Source organism: Buteo buteo, chromosome 19, assembly GCF_964188355.1.
Source record: "Buteo buteo chromosome 19, bButBut1.hap1.1, whole genome shotgun sequence".
Lineage (NCBI taxonomy): Eukaryota > Metazoa > Chordata > Aves > Accipitriformes > Accipitridae > Buteo > Buteo buteo.
This window is the reverse complement of record NC_134189.1, coordinates 7,084,577-7,098,481: the sequence shown is the minus strand read 5'-3', so window position 1 is coordinate 7,098,481 and position 13,905 is coordinate 7,084,577. Positions and strand designations below refer to the sequence as shown.

The 13,905-nt window shown below is 37.7% G+C and overlaps 1 protein-coding gene across 1 annotated transcript in view; it reads left to right on the top strand.

Annotated features, from left to right (window-relative positions):
* PARPBP (PARP1 binding protein) overlaps positions 1 to 13,905 on the top strand; it is a 46,956-nt gene that overhangs the window by 4,936 nt on the left and 28,115 nt on the right. The window contains exons 5-6 of the mRNA XM_075050778.1: positions 1,206 to 1,376; positions 4,906 to 5,060. Of these exons, the coding sequence (XP_074906879.1) occupies positions 1,206 to 1,376; positions 4,906 to 5,060 (326 nt within the window). The remainder of the gene's footprint in view (positions 1 to 1,205; positions 1,377 to 4,905; positions 5,061 to 13,905) is intronic.

Here is a 13,905-nt window from a genome sequence, read left to right as displayed (position 1 = left end):
GCTGCAAAGTGCAAGTGGTAGGTGAAGTAAACTTTGATTTCATTTTATTAGCTCTTACTGCCTTACATATGGAAGAAATCTGAATAGCCGCTGTAGTGGTAGCTGTAGAAAAGCAAACAGGGTTTGTCTGGTCCAGTAGAGGACTTGAGAACTTTCTGGGAATACTGGATTCTTTTCTTTTACCCTTTCAACCCCCAAAACAAGAATCTCGGAATACTATATAACAATGTCTGAAATACTAGAGCTTTAGTCATTTCCAAGCTTGCTTTTCTCATGATAAGTGGCAATTTCAATTCAATATTTGAGTACAACTCAAAATATTTTTCTGAACGAGAAAATATTTTCTGAACTAAGGTTCTCTCCAAGACAGCACTTCCACCACTAACATAATGGCTTTCTTGCTCGTCTGACTTCTGTAGTAAAAATATTCCTTCTCTTAAATCTATCTTTTCAGACTGTCACGTATACATGTTTTGTTTTGGGTTTTTTTTATACTGCCTGCATTTTTGTTGTATACATCCCATTGAGTAAGAAGAAATTCCATAGCAAATATAGGTTTTCTCATTGTTTTTCCTTTTGTTAATGGCCTTTTTTGTGGTCTTTGCTTGCAAAAAAACTGTAAATTCTTCAGTTCTTGGACTGTTGTTCTTACAAGGTCCAGAACAGTGCTGCAATATAAACAATTACAATGTTATGTTTTGGTTATGTGGGTGAAGCTGGGTCACAATTTATGTACAAACTCAATCAGTGGAGTTTCTGTGATTGAAATCCCCTGGGAGCCAAGGGGAAAATTACTGAATCTGGTGCAGAGCTGGCAAGTTGTTTAAAATCTTAGCCTATTTGAAGTTAATGACAAATCCTTATGTGGTTTAATAGTGCTAGTATTTTGCCTTGGGATAGAAAGGGAATATCTGTGAAGAGGTTTCCAAGTAGAAGTTGATAGCCAATTTTAATAGCTAGAGATCCAACCCTCAAATATTTTGTGAATATTCAACTACAGTATATGTAATTTTAACATATTAATCATGCTTGCTTTTGTCAATACTTCCAGAATCCCCATACATAAAGTAGCATTTTGAAATTATGCAAGGTGAAATTCTTACTCTTCCAAAAATAATATTAGTACATATCTAATTAGCTTTCAAAAAAAAAGGAACATAATTTAGCAGCGGGATGACCAATTTATGTGATGCTTTCTTTTACAGGTGACAATGCTGGCAAAGAAGTGTGTTTGTTCATATTTAAGCCTGTTGGTGAATTCTAAAGATGATCTGTCATTGGCTCATATTCTAAATGTTCCTGACAGAGGACTTGGTAGAGAAGCCTTCACTAACCTAAAACATGCCTCACAGAAGAGAAAAATGTCCATTTTCCTGGTATGTGTGTCAAATGAAACTTGCTGTAGATCAGAGGCAATGAAATAGCTCTATAAACATAAACTGTTGCTTTAATCTCATATGCAAGACTGACATTTGCAAGCCAAGTCAAATACCACCATAAACACAGTTTCTAGGTTAAAAAGACACAATAGAGATTCTATGTGAAGACATCAGTGCTTGCTTGGTCATGAGATCTAAAGATGCTCAGAGAAAATAATTGTGTGCATGTGTACCTCTAGAGCTCTAAAATGTGATACCATAAAGACAGGCATTAAGACTGTTCGTCCCAAATAGTGACAGAAATCGTGAAAATGTTTACTATCTTAAACATGAATAAAAGATATGCTTTTTATAATTGCTTTTAAAATTTTGAAGTCTTGGTAAATAGTGTGAAGTGAGGTCATGAGTATGCATATCAAAGAAAAAAGACAGAGGAAGAAAAGATGGCATTAGACTAGATGTTGCTCCTTACCAAATACTTCTAAAAGCAATTGTGGTGGGTTAACCCAGGTGCCCCCCAAAGCCGCTCTATCAGTCCCCCTCCTCAACTGGACAGGGGAGAGAAAATATAACAAAAAGCTCATGGGTTGAGATAAGGACAGGGAGAGATCACTCACCAATTACTGTCATGGGCAAAACAGACTTGACTTGAGAAAAATTAATTTAACTTATTACCAATCAAGTCAGAGTAGGGTAATAAGAAGTAAAACCAAATCTTAAAACACCTTCCTCCCACCCCTCCCTTCTTCCTGGGCTCAACTTTGCTCCTGATTTTCTCTACCTGCTCCCTGGCAGCAGCACAGGGGAACAGAAATGGGAGTTGGGGTCAGTTCATCACATGTGTCTGTGGCTTCATCCTCCTCAGGGGCGGGACTCCTCACACTCTTCCCCTGCTCCAGCATGGGGTCCCTCCCATGCGAGACAGTCGTCCATGAACTTCTCCAACGTGAGTCCTTCCTGCTGGCTACAGTTCATGAGCTGCTCCAGCATGGGTCCCTTCCATGGGGTGCAGTCCTTCAGGCACAGACTGTTCCAGTGTGGGTCCCTCGCAGGGTCACAAGTCCTGCCAGAAAACCTGCTCCAGCGTGGGCTCCTCTCACCACGGGGCCACAGGTCCTGCCAGGAGCCTGCTCCAGCGCAGGCTTCCCATGGGGTCACAGCCTCCTTCAGGCATCCCCCTGCTCCGGCATGGGGTCCTCCCCGGGCTGCAGGTGGATATCTGCTCCACCGTGGACCTCCCTGGGCTGCAGGCGGACAGCCTGCCTCACCATGGTCTTCCCCATGGGCTGCAGGGGAATCTCTGCTCCGGCTCCTGGAGCACCTCCTCCCCCTCCTTCTTCACTGACCTGGGTGTCTGCAGGGTTGTTTCTTTTACATGTTCTCTGTCCTCTCTCCAGCTGCTGTTTCTGTGTGCCCTGCAACTTTTTTTTCCTTCTTAAATATGTTATCACAGAGGTACTAACCACTATCGCTGATGGGCTCGACCTTGGCCAGCAGCAGGTCCGTCTTAGAGCTGGCTGGTATTGGCTCTGTTGGACATGGGGGAAGCTTCCAGCAGCTTCTCACAGAAGCCACTTCTGTAGCCCCCAGCTACCAAAACCTTGCCACAGAAGCCCAATGCAGCAATGAGTGTGGGTTAAAAAAAAATCACAAAGCAGTATTAATATTAACAAAACTAAGCCACTAACAATGTATTACAATGAGCTCCAGTTTTAAAACGCTGTAAGTATGTATTTTGGTTAAATAGTAAATCAGTGTTTTTCTGTGCATTTGTTAAACTTGAGACATTTGGAACCTAAAGTATTTCTGTGTATAAATTACTTTTTTTAGAGCAACCTGGTGATAAAACCCTGCCTTTGACATGTACACTAGAACAGAGGCCAAAAATCGAAAGGGCGGTATTGTATTTTCAGCTTTGACTAGGAATTTGGGGAGGGTAATGCTTTCCAGTTATTTGCAGCTTGATTGGTCTTGAAATACTCTTTAAGATGTGATTGGTATGGGACATTCCTGCTCATTTTATTCTCAAAGGCACAGAGCTAAAAGAAAAACCTCGAGACAGTGGTATACTCTCTCAATGCACTTGTGTAGGAATATAAAAAGTTACGGCATCAATGTGCAATGCTCATAGGCTTGCTGCTAAAGAATCTAGTTTGGTATGTGAGGTGTATTTATACTTACAGTAGTTATAGTCAGCACAGAGCCATCTCAAAAATAGTTGGAATAAGATGAGTAAGAATCCTTTCTCCAAAGAACCACTGTAGTCCTTTATATTCAAAATAATCAAATTTTGCATGCATGGTGGCCTCAGTGCAGACAACAGCAGACCAAGGAAAAACAGTATGGGTATGTAACAATCACTGAAGCAGCTGCATTCTCAGATTTTTATGGTTGAATAAATATGGAAAATTTGTGAAATCTCAGTTCCAGGATTAATTATTTTAGCTCCTAATGCTCTGTTAACATTGTATAAAAAAAGTATGTGCTTGGAATGGATTTATTACCTCTTCCTCACAGTTGCCAGAGGGGAAACTTCTCTACCATGTAAAGAAATCTTCTTTTCTGGCATCTGTGTCTTGTAGAAATCTTGCAAAGCCAGAATATTTTCCATTGGGAAAGCAAGGTCCTATGAACTGTACTTGATCCACAGGAAATCTTTAGCACAAAGGCAGGAGTACTGGCAGGTTTACTTTCTTTGCTAGAGTAATTCCAGTTGTACTCTTTCCAGTCCTAAGAGCTTTATGATTTAGCTGTATAGTCTGAAATTAAAATTTATATGTAGAATTAATATTACTGCATCTGTGTCAAGCGTGTTGGATTCTCAACTTTACTTTCACCTTTCTAGAGAACTGCTAAACTTTTTATTCTGACTGTTGCCTTAAAGTTTGAGGAGTTGTCCTCTAGGGCGTACTGCTTTTGGGACATCTCTTGTTTTCAGCGTCTTTATAACATATAAAAATATATAGAAACTTTCAGAATTGGGTACCTGTATGGTATGGTCTGTATGACAGAAGCCTTAACTGTCACAATTATTCAGAAGGTTTGAGTATACGTTATTTTTATTTGCGCCTCTGAAAATAAATATACTACTGAAGTAAACTTTTACATGCTTATGTTAAAACTGTTCTTGGGTCATAGACAGATGTCTGAATATAACAGTAGTTTCTGTGAGGTCAGCACAAGCATTTAAACAGCAGCAACAACAAAAAAATTCTATACCCTGTGTTAATAAAGTTTTTTCTAAGCTGTCAAAAGGCCAATGAAAATATAAATTAGCTGGGTCACTTTTGCTTTGACTTGTGGGTTGTGTTTTTTTAATACTGCTGCACTATTTAAGTATTGATCTTGCAAATATTTATGGTGAGATGAACAAAGCTTAAGAGGTATTCTATTGATATCAGTTAAATTCTTTCTGCTATCAACCAGCTGTTATACAGTTTGCAAATCTGTAGGAGAGGCTCACTTCAACATACGTATATTTTGTGTATGTCTAAAGTTTCATATTTCTGAATATTTCTTCTAATAGATGGCAACATCTTTTATCCGAACCATAGAACTTGGAGGAAGAGGCTGTGCATCTTCATTATTTGATCCTTTAAAAGCCCATGTAAAGGGGCTTTCAAACTTTGTTAATTTTATTGACAAGCTGCAAGAAATTGTTGGTGAAATCTTAAATCCAAGGTAATAGAATTTCTGTTATATTTTTGTCTTGTTGAGCACCTCTTTTTTTTTCTTTCTTGTGCATGTGTCTCGAGGAGAGGGAATGAAAGAAAAATCTAATCATTTACTTATTTAACAATTCAGAGTAAATGTTTACAACTTAAACCTTATTAGGAAATATAAAAATTTGAAAAACAATTGGGGCAAGCTTATAGATTTTTAAGGTTACTCTTTGTTATTACATTTTTATGAAATCAATGGATGTATGGCTGTTTGGTTAGTTCCCTAGTTGTAAATGAACTTCCAAAGATTTCAATCTTGTGGGTCTGGTAAGTACCTAAACTAATATGTGCTTTACTTCTTGCTCATTAATTACTTTCTTTTTGTCATTTTATTTTATATACCTTTATATAAAGGAGTCTTTATTGCTGCTGATAAATGGTGACATCAGTTATTTAGCCTTTCTTTTCTCTTCTTTTTAACCTCATAAGTGAAGCATAAGAATTATTTCTTAGGAAGGCTCTGGTGAAGTCATTGATTTTGAATGTTTTTCAAGACCTGAAGTTAGTCTTTTGGGCAGGCTTATAAATGTGATGTTAATTAGAGAAGGGTACGTGTAACAGAGGAATTTGAATTGGTAAGTGCTGGCATTAGTACAGAGAGAAGAGCAATTTTCTTAAGCATTATAGAAGTTAGTATTTTTTTCATTTATAATCAGTAATTTTTCTATACAAAAATTTAGTAAATCAGCTGTAATAATTCTGTCCTTCATACTAAAGAATCTTTTTTTAGACTGAATTGAGTCTAATCTGCACAGCTGAAAACAAAATGTTATAAGCAAACCATAAGCATTATTTAAATTACTGTTCAGATTGCATTGAGGCTGGAAGTGGGAGGTATTTCTGAAGTTGTTTTGCAGTTTTTGTTTTACTTTTAAATTGTGTTTGTTTGTTTTTTCATTTCAACATCCTGGATGCCAGAGACATGCTGTCTGTGCTGGTGATTAAAGAAAACTTTTGATTCAACATCTAATGTATGCGTTTTGATTTATTTAAATCATCTGGCACTGTACATTGATAAAAATGAGAAATGGAAAGACACTTATGTGCATGAACTTACTTTTCAGGGTGGAAAGACCACTTTTTCAGGTATATACAGTTCAGCAAAGTGTAACATAAAATGCTATGTCTTGTTAATTACCCTTCTGTTTAAGGCATGTGAGAAAAATCAGAGTGGAATAGTTGCTGGGAATTATCAGTTTCTAATTTGGAGAATTCTCTAGACTTTGGAAATTCTTTTCAGCGTTCAGCTATATATTCTATTGCTTCCTCTGCTGTACCTGCTGTCCCATTTATTCTGGGATATATATCCCATTAACATCAGATTCTGGTGTGTTCATTAGTTTGCATGTATACATGTAGGTGTTGTTGGTTGTATCACTGACCAAGAATGGAAGGTAGTTGTACTGTGGTGTTTCTAGTATCTCTTGTATTCTATATAGGCTTTATAACCTCACGATGTAAAATACTGCTATTTCTATGTATGTATCTATATAGTAGCTCAGTGCTTATAGAAATATACCAATCAGTTGGCTGTCTTTGAAAGAATCTTCATTAGTATGCTGAAGTTCTCAAATATTATAGGACTGGTATATAGCTTAGAAACTGTAAAAGTCACAACATTGGTGAACAAAAAAGTATTTCTCTGAAGTGTTCGGTAAGCCATATGAGCAAGGACTGTCTGTATGCCCTGCCTGTGATGTGACAGTTATGAATTCCAGAATATGCAGTTGTACACCAGAAATTTCTCTAGTTCTTTTACTACTGCATTCTAAAGAGCAGAGGGAGAAAAGCAACAATGCAGCAAAAGATCCCATTGTTTAGTCTCTAGAAGCCTGCTGGGAAATCTGAGTGAACGACAACCTATCTGTAGTATTGCTGTTTCTCTGATGCAGAGATCAGCCAAGTTGCAAAAAACAGGTCTTGGTATTTGCTATGCCACAAGAAAAATGCAGTATTTTTGGTTATTTACTTAATGATTAGAAGTCTGTTATTTCAGTTTCATCTTGTTACAGTGGACATCTTATGAAACTTGAACTTGCATAAAATACAAAGTAGCCAAATAAATGCTTGGTACATTGTGGAACACATTGAAAAGAGGCTTTCTTCATCTGCCTGAGTTAAGTTCCTTTGCTTTGGAAACCTAGAAACCAAATTGAAGATGTTGGACAGTGATGAAGTGTGCTTAAGAATATTTTGAACATAACAGGACATATGGTACAACCAAGCACCTGCCAACCTATGGAGAATAACAAAAATGTGTTTCTCATCCCCAAGTCATTAGGCTAAGAAAGTGAATAGTAGATAAATAAGGGAAGGGAAAACTGTCAGAGTGGAAATTTAATGAAACTATGATGATTTGATTCAAATATGGCACGAAGTGCAAGCAGACCTGATAGCAGGAGAAATGGAAAGATATAATGAACTTAGGTAGTTTCAAGGTGTATTCACTGAGCAGAACCAACATTCTTACAAATCTCTGGAATTTTGAAATGGTTCAATTTTGCCTCTCCTTGTTCTCCAGATGCCTAAGATTAGAAGAAATCACTAATCTGTCAAGAGTCAGTAGCATGAACATTCCTTAAAGTTTGGGGATGCTGTAAAACTTGTAACACTAAAGCTATTTACTGATTCTTGGACAGTGTTTATGCAGTAAATAGAGAGCTTGCATGTTCTACTTTTTGTGCCTGTTTCTTGACAAGAAACATATCAATATTGTATTTGTCAGTGAAGTGGATGATTATTATACACCTGAGGATCTGGAAACTCTTTTCTGTAGTTTAAATGAAAAGGTGCAGTACTAATCCATCATTCTGAACATGTTTCTCTTTTAGGCCAAACAATAATGCTTCTTGCATCTGGAAAGAACTTATTCTATTTCTGGAATGACTTTTTTTCAAGTTCATAAAATGTGTGTCGTGGTTTAACCCCAGCCAGCAACTAATGTGCATGACTTAAAACTGAATGATGGAAGGGCATTTGTCTTATTGGTTGCTGCACTTGTTGGTTCATATAGAGATGCGTGTGTGTGTATATACATATATATATACACTTCAAAAGCCTCAACTGATTTTGTAGAGTAGCAAAGTTGGTAGATGGGCAGTAAATTTTTGTCTTGAATTGGGCCCTGACTTCGCTGTAAGCACTGACCACTAGGTGCCACTATTGCACAGCTCACTTTAGTAGCCGTTTAAAGTTAGCTGTATTGTTTCATTCAACACATTTGAGTGAATGTGATGCTTTGGAGTGGGTCTTCATTTCAGGTCCATGAGCAGTCTTCTGCAGTCAGTTGTAGAAGTTATACAGCTTGACTTGATCATGCACGTGGATTAGTGCATTGAGCTTTCCCTTGATAGGGAAAATGCTATTTCTTATGTGTTGTCTTTGTGAAGCTGTGATTGCATCTGGACATGCAGTAGTATTTTGGGAGAGAGAGAGCACATGAGACTTTATCTGGTCTTGTGCTGAATGTTTGAGTTAATTGGATAGCATTCACACAGCCCTGGAGTTTTGTGTTCTAAAGTTGCTGGAGGGTTGTGCAAGCATGAGCAAAACATTGTCTATAGACTCCTTAAACGTAGGATCATAGAACGATTCAGGCTGGAAGGAGCATCAGGAAGTTTTTGGTCCAACATCCTGCTCAAAGCAGGGTCAATTATGGGGTCAGCCTAGGTTAATCAGGGCTTTATCCAGTCAAGCTTTGTGCAGTCTCCATTCCTGGAGGTTTTCAGTCTCTCTTGGCAACCAGTTCCACTGCTTGAGTGTCCTTATGGTGAAAAGTTTTTTTCCTTATGTCGAGTTGGGACCTCTCTTGTTTCAATTTATGCCTGTTGTCTCTTTTTCTTCCACTGACTGCCAACATGAGGAGCCTGGCTCCATCTTCTTGGTTAACTTCTTGTAGGTATTGGAAAGCTGTTAGATCCCCCTGAAGCTTGCTGTTCCCTTAGCTGCTTCTCACAGGGCATGTCTCCCTGACCAGCTTGGCAGCCCTCTGCTGAACTTGCTCCAGTTTATCAATGTTTTTCGTGGACTGGGGGGCCCAAAACTGGACACAGTATTCTAAATTTGGTCCAACTAGTGCTGATTAGAGAGGGATAATCACATTCCTCAGACTACTGGCTATGCTACTGTTGATGCAGCCAAGGATACTGTTGGCTGCCTTTGCTGCCAAGGCACGCTCCTGGCTCATGGTTAGCTTGCTGAACACGCATCAAGACTCCCAGGTCCTTTTACATAGAGCTGCTCCCTAGCCTGTATCATTGAAAGGGGTTATCCTTTTCCAAGACTTTGCATGTTGAATTTCATATGGTTCCTGTCAGCCCATTACTCCCATCTATTTAGGTATCTCTGCATGGCAGCTCTGCCCTCAAGCATATTGACCATTCCATTCAATTTGGTGTCATCTGCAAACTTGATGAGCATGTATTTTTATCAGTGAGTCACCACCAGACATTTAAAAGAAAAAAACAGGTTTCAGGATAGTCCCCTATGGTACTCCATTTGTTACTGGCCTCCAGATACAGTACATGTTTACTACCTTCTAAGCTGGATCATCCAACCAGTTTTTAACACATCTAGTTGTCTGTCCATCCAGACTGTAACATCCAAACTTGCATGTTGAGAGTATTTTCTGACAGTGTTGAAAGCTTTGCTAAAAATCAAGGTAAGTGGCATCCACCATTCTCCCCTGGTCTGCAGAGCTAGTCTACTATAGGAAGCAAGCAGATTGGTCAGGCATAATTTACACTTGATAAATCTATGCTTACCATTATCAGCCTGCACCTAATCCTTTGCATGCCCATAAATGTTTTCTCAGAGGACATTTTACATTGTTTTCTCAGGTAACAAAGTGAGGCAGCTGAGCCTGTGTTCCCCAAACTGCCCTTCTGGTCTTTTTTGCAAACACTTGTGTTTCTCCATTTGTCAGGGACCTCCCCTGTTTCTAGATTATTTGTTCGTAACCTGTTCCTTCTTCATCATCCCGTGTAAAGCCTTTTTGCATTGAAGCTCTGTCATCAGTTCACTGTTTAGCCAAGCTGGTCTACTGATATTTCTACATGTTTTTCTGAATATTGTGATGGACTGTTCTTGTGCTTGTAATATGCTGTCATTAATAAAGTGTCAGCTTTCCTGAGCTCCTTTGCCTTTTAGAATTCTCTCACATGGGATTCCATGTACCAGTTCACTTAATAAGCTGAAATCTGCTCTCGTAAAGTCATGGTCTATACTACTTGCTTTCCTTTCTCCCCTAGGATCTTGAACTCCAGTACTGCATGATTGCTACAGCCAAGGCTGCCACTGATTCTTTTTTTTTTTTTCCTCCACATCCCTGATTAATTCTTCTTGGTTAGTGAATAGCAGACCCAGCTGTGTGTAACCCTGTGTGTCACTCATCCAGTATCCCTGACACCCTCTAGATATCTTGACTGCTTGCATCCTGTTGTGATGCTCTTCCAGCAGATGTTGGGGCAGTGCCCTGTAAGAACCAGGGTCTGATACAGAGCCTGCTGAGACTTGCTTTAAGAATACTTTGCCTGTTTCCTCACATGTATTGGGTTGACTATAGCAAACTCTGAACCTGATTCACAAGCTCTCAATGAGCCTCTTGTCTGTCCAGTAGAAGAGCTCCTCCATACCTCTGAGCTGCTCCTGCATACAGAGGGCAATCCCCAACCTTGTCTTTCCTGAAGAGCTTGTTGTATTCATCCTTTGCAGCACTCCAGCTGTCAGGCTGTCCCACCATGTCTTGGTTATTCCAATGAAGTTGTAGCTCTGTAACCATGAGGAGCTTATTCCTTCTAACTGGTTTTATTGTGTTTTATTGGATAAATCTATTTACACTGTTTTAGAGTATTTGCAATCTGCTGTTTCTCGGTAAAATACTGAGAACTTAGACACTCTAACCTTAGTTTCTAAACTAATAGCATCGTTGAAATGAAGAATATTTTGGTGTTTAAATATTTACAGTGAAAGTTACTGATTATATAGAATGACCCAAATTAAGCCTATATTACCATTCTACCATGTTAACAAACATTGTGCTTGTGACTTAATTAAGGATGCTCTTGCATTTTGAAGAAATAGAAAAATATCAGAAAGACTTATGTAAGAAAATAATTATTTAATAAGAAAAAAAAATTATGTTTAAACCAGACTCTTAAAAAATTTTCCCTGAAAATGCTTGCCACTTCAAAGACTACAGTACTTTAACAGAATTTTGAAGTAAATTATCTGCTTTACATATACATTTAACTTTATAATGGAAATACTGATATACTTTAATCTGATTGTCTTCATTGAAATTTAATGTTGAGAATGTTTTAAAATATATTTAGAATTAAAAATTTTTTAAAATAAACTTAATTGTGGTTAAATTGGATTTGCAAGAAAATAGAAAACTTTAGTTGAAAAAGCTGATCTTTTGAGGGTAACTCTGACTTGAGACATCACAGTTCAAATGTGGTATCTTAAGTGTCCCAACTGTACAATACTGTATTTAATTAAATTGTGATTTGGTAATTTACTTTCCCATTCCTTAACTCCCTAATTTAGGCTGGTGCTGGAGAATACACGGAACATTATGTCCTAGATATTGAAATTCAAGTATAGTCCCTTAATTAAAAAGAAGACACAGAGGCTGTGTTTCTGTGGCACTTTGATATCAGTGCTGGATTGAAAAATCTTACCCTTACGCCATCATACAGATATCAAACTACTAGTTCATCTGTTTCCATGGTCTCTCTCTAATCCAGATTTGAGAAGCAGTCTGGCAGCTCCCTGCCCATAATTCCAATCCTAGTAACTTTCAGTAAATTGCAGGAAAGTGATTATGTCTAGAGGGAACTATTAAGTTGGATATGTTATGGTGGAACAATGGAACCGTAGCATGGAACACGCATGGCTGGTCATCAAGAATCTTACTCTGACAAGAGCAGTTGTTTACTTTTATATTAGCTTTGTCACTGGACTTGAGGAGCGTTGCTTGGTATGACTATCCAAAATTAATCTTGGTGAGAGCAGACACTCACAGAACACCAATTTTTTTATTTTTTTTTTTCCCAGTAAGTTCTTGGGAAGGTACCAGATCTTTTAGATGGTGGCACTTTCTGAAGAAGAGTCAGTGTGGTTTCTTCCACCAAGCTAAAAGATAGAAATTTTTGGCAATACAGCAAAAGTGGCAGCAGCAACATGGAAAAATACTTAGCAACAGGATTCTCTTTTGCTGTGCTTTTACTGTGGGTCTAATAAAATGCAAACTCCGAAGGGTCCAAGGTAGGGTCTTCACCTAATATTTAGTTCTGTGTCATTTAAAAAATTAGACTAATAATGCATTCGTCTGTTTGAGGTGGAATTTTTTAGTACTATGAGTGTTTTGATACAATTACTTTTTCTTTTACAGATACATTTAAAATCTAGATAAGTTCACTGATACAATTTTATTGTTGAAATTTCGATATCTAAATTAACATGAACTACTGATTTTTTAAAAAATTTATGCATATAACATAATTAGAAAAAATATTTGGTTTACTTTAAAGGCACAGTTACTGCTCTGTTAAAAGCATTTGTATTTTGTATGGTTTCTTAGATAAATTTTGTCCTGCTCTTCTACTCAGGTAGATGAAGCTCTAGTTGACATCCTGCTTCTTTGTGTTTGAGAATAGACTTAGATTGCTACTCTCTTCATATAGTTTTAAATTAAAAAATTGCATAACTGTTCAGTTCTTATCAAGCTCCAAATCGGCTCTCTAAATCCATAACAAAGAAAAAGGCTGTGATCCCCTCCCATCCCATGATCTCTAGGTGTTTGTAATCTGTTTTAAGACATTTGTTCCCACTACATAAGTTAGATAGTTATATGTTTGTGATGTATTTTTTACCTCTGTTGGAGAAGTTGAAATGAATGAATAAAAATGTTGACCTTAGTATAATAGAATTTTGATATATTATTTTCTGTTCTTGGAATAGGCTTCAGGAGTCTGTTCTGCTTTTTATCAGGTTTTGAATATTGTCCATATCCTCAACTCTTTTTTTTTTTTCTTCTGTATGCTACTTTAGTCTTTTCCACAAAGATGTATTTCCAGAAAATAAATAAAAGTGCTTCTGCATCATATTAACTTTGCACACTAAGGCCCCAGTTCTGTAACAAGAGCTCTTGTGGATGTTGTTTAGATTTTAGGTAAGTAGAGGAGCTTGTTTATGTGATAATCTCAGTAGGAACAAAATAGACAAGGCATGCAATTAGTTTCTTATAAATTAATTACCTCAACATAAGAAAAGACGGTTTGATAAGGAAAATGAGATAGAAATAGATAGGACTGGGGCACAGATGATGTAAGGCCAAAAGGGTTCATGCAGGCACAAGATCTGAGAATATTTTTAGTAGAAGCAACCAGTGACAGAAGATAGGTTTTATACAGTGCCTCGTTAACAAGTAGAGTTTTACATTGTACTATTTTTTTTAAACTCCCTTTAGAAGCACTGATGCAAATAAGGCATTTTTAGCATGTGATTCACTTTATCTTTCATCTAGATATATGTTTTTCTCTAGCTGTAAGGCAGGTAAGGTGAATCCCACCTGAACTGTCTAGTCCTCTTTTAGTGCTGGTTCATGCTGAAGATGGTAAGCCATTCCTTCTGTCAGTTGATCTAAAATGTTTGGGAACTTGTTAATGTAAAAAAAAAAAGTTAACAGCAAAACTAAACACTTAGAGGCTGCCAGTGAAGTCTTAGTTCACCCACCTGAGATGCATGCTTTAACATAGTCTTTAATCATGTGACCACATGCTTTCTTCTCACCACCTGAC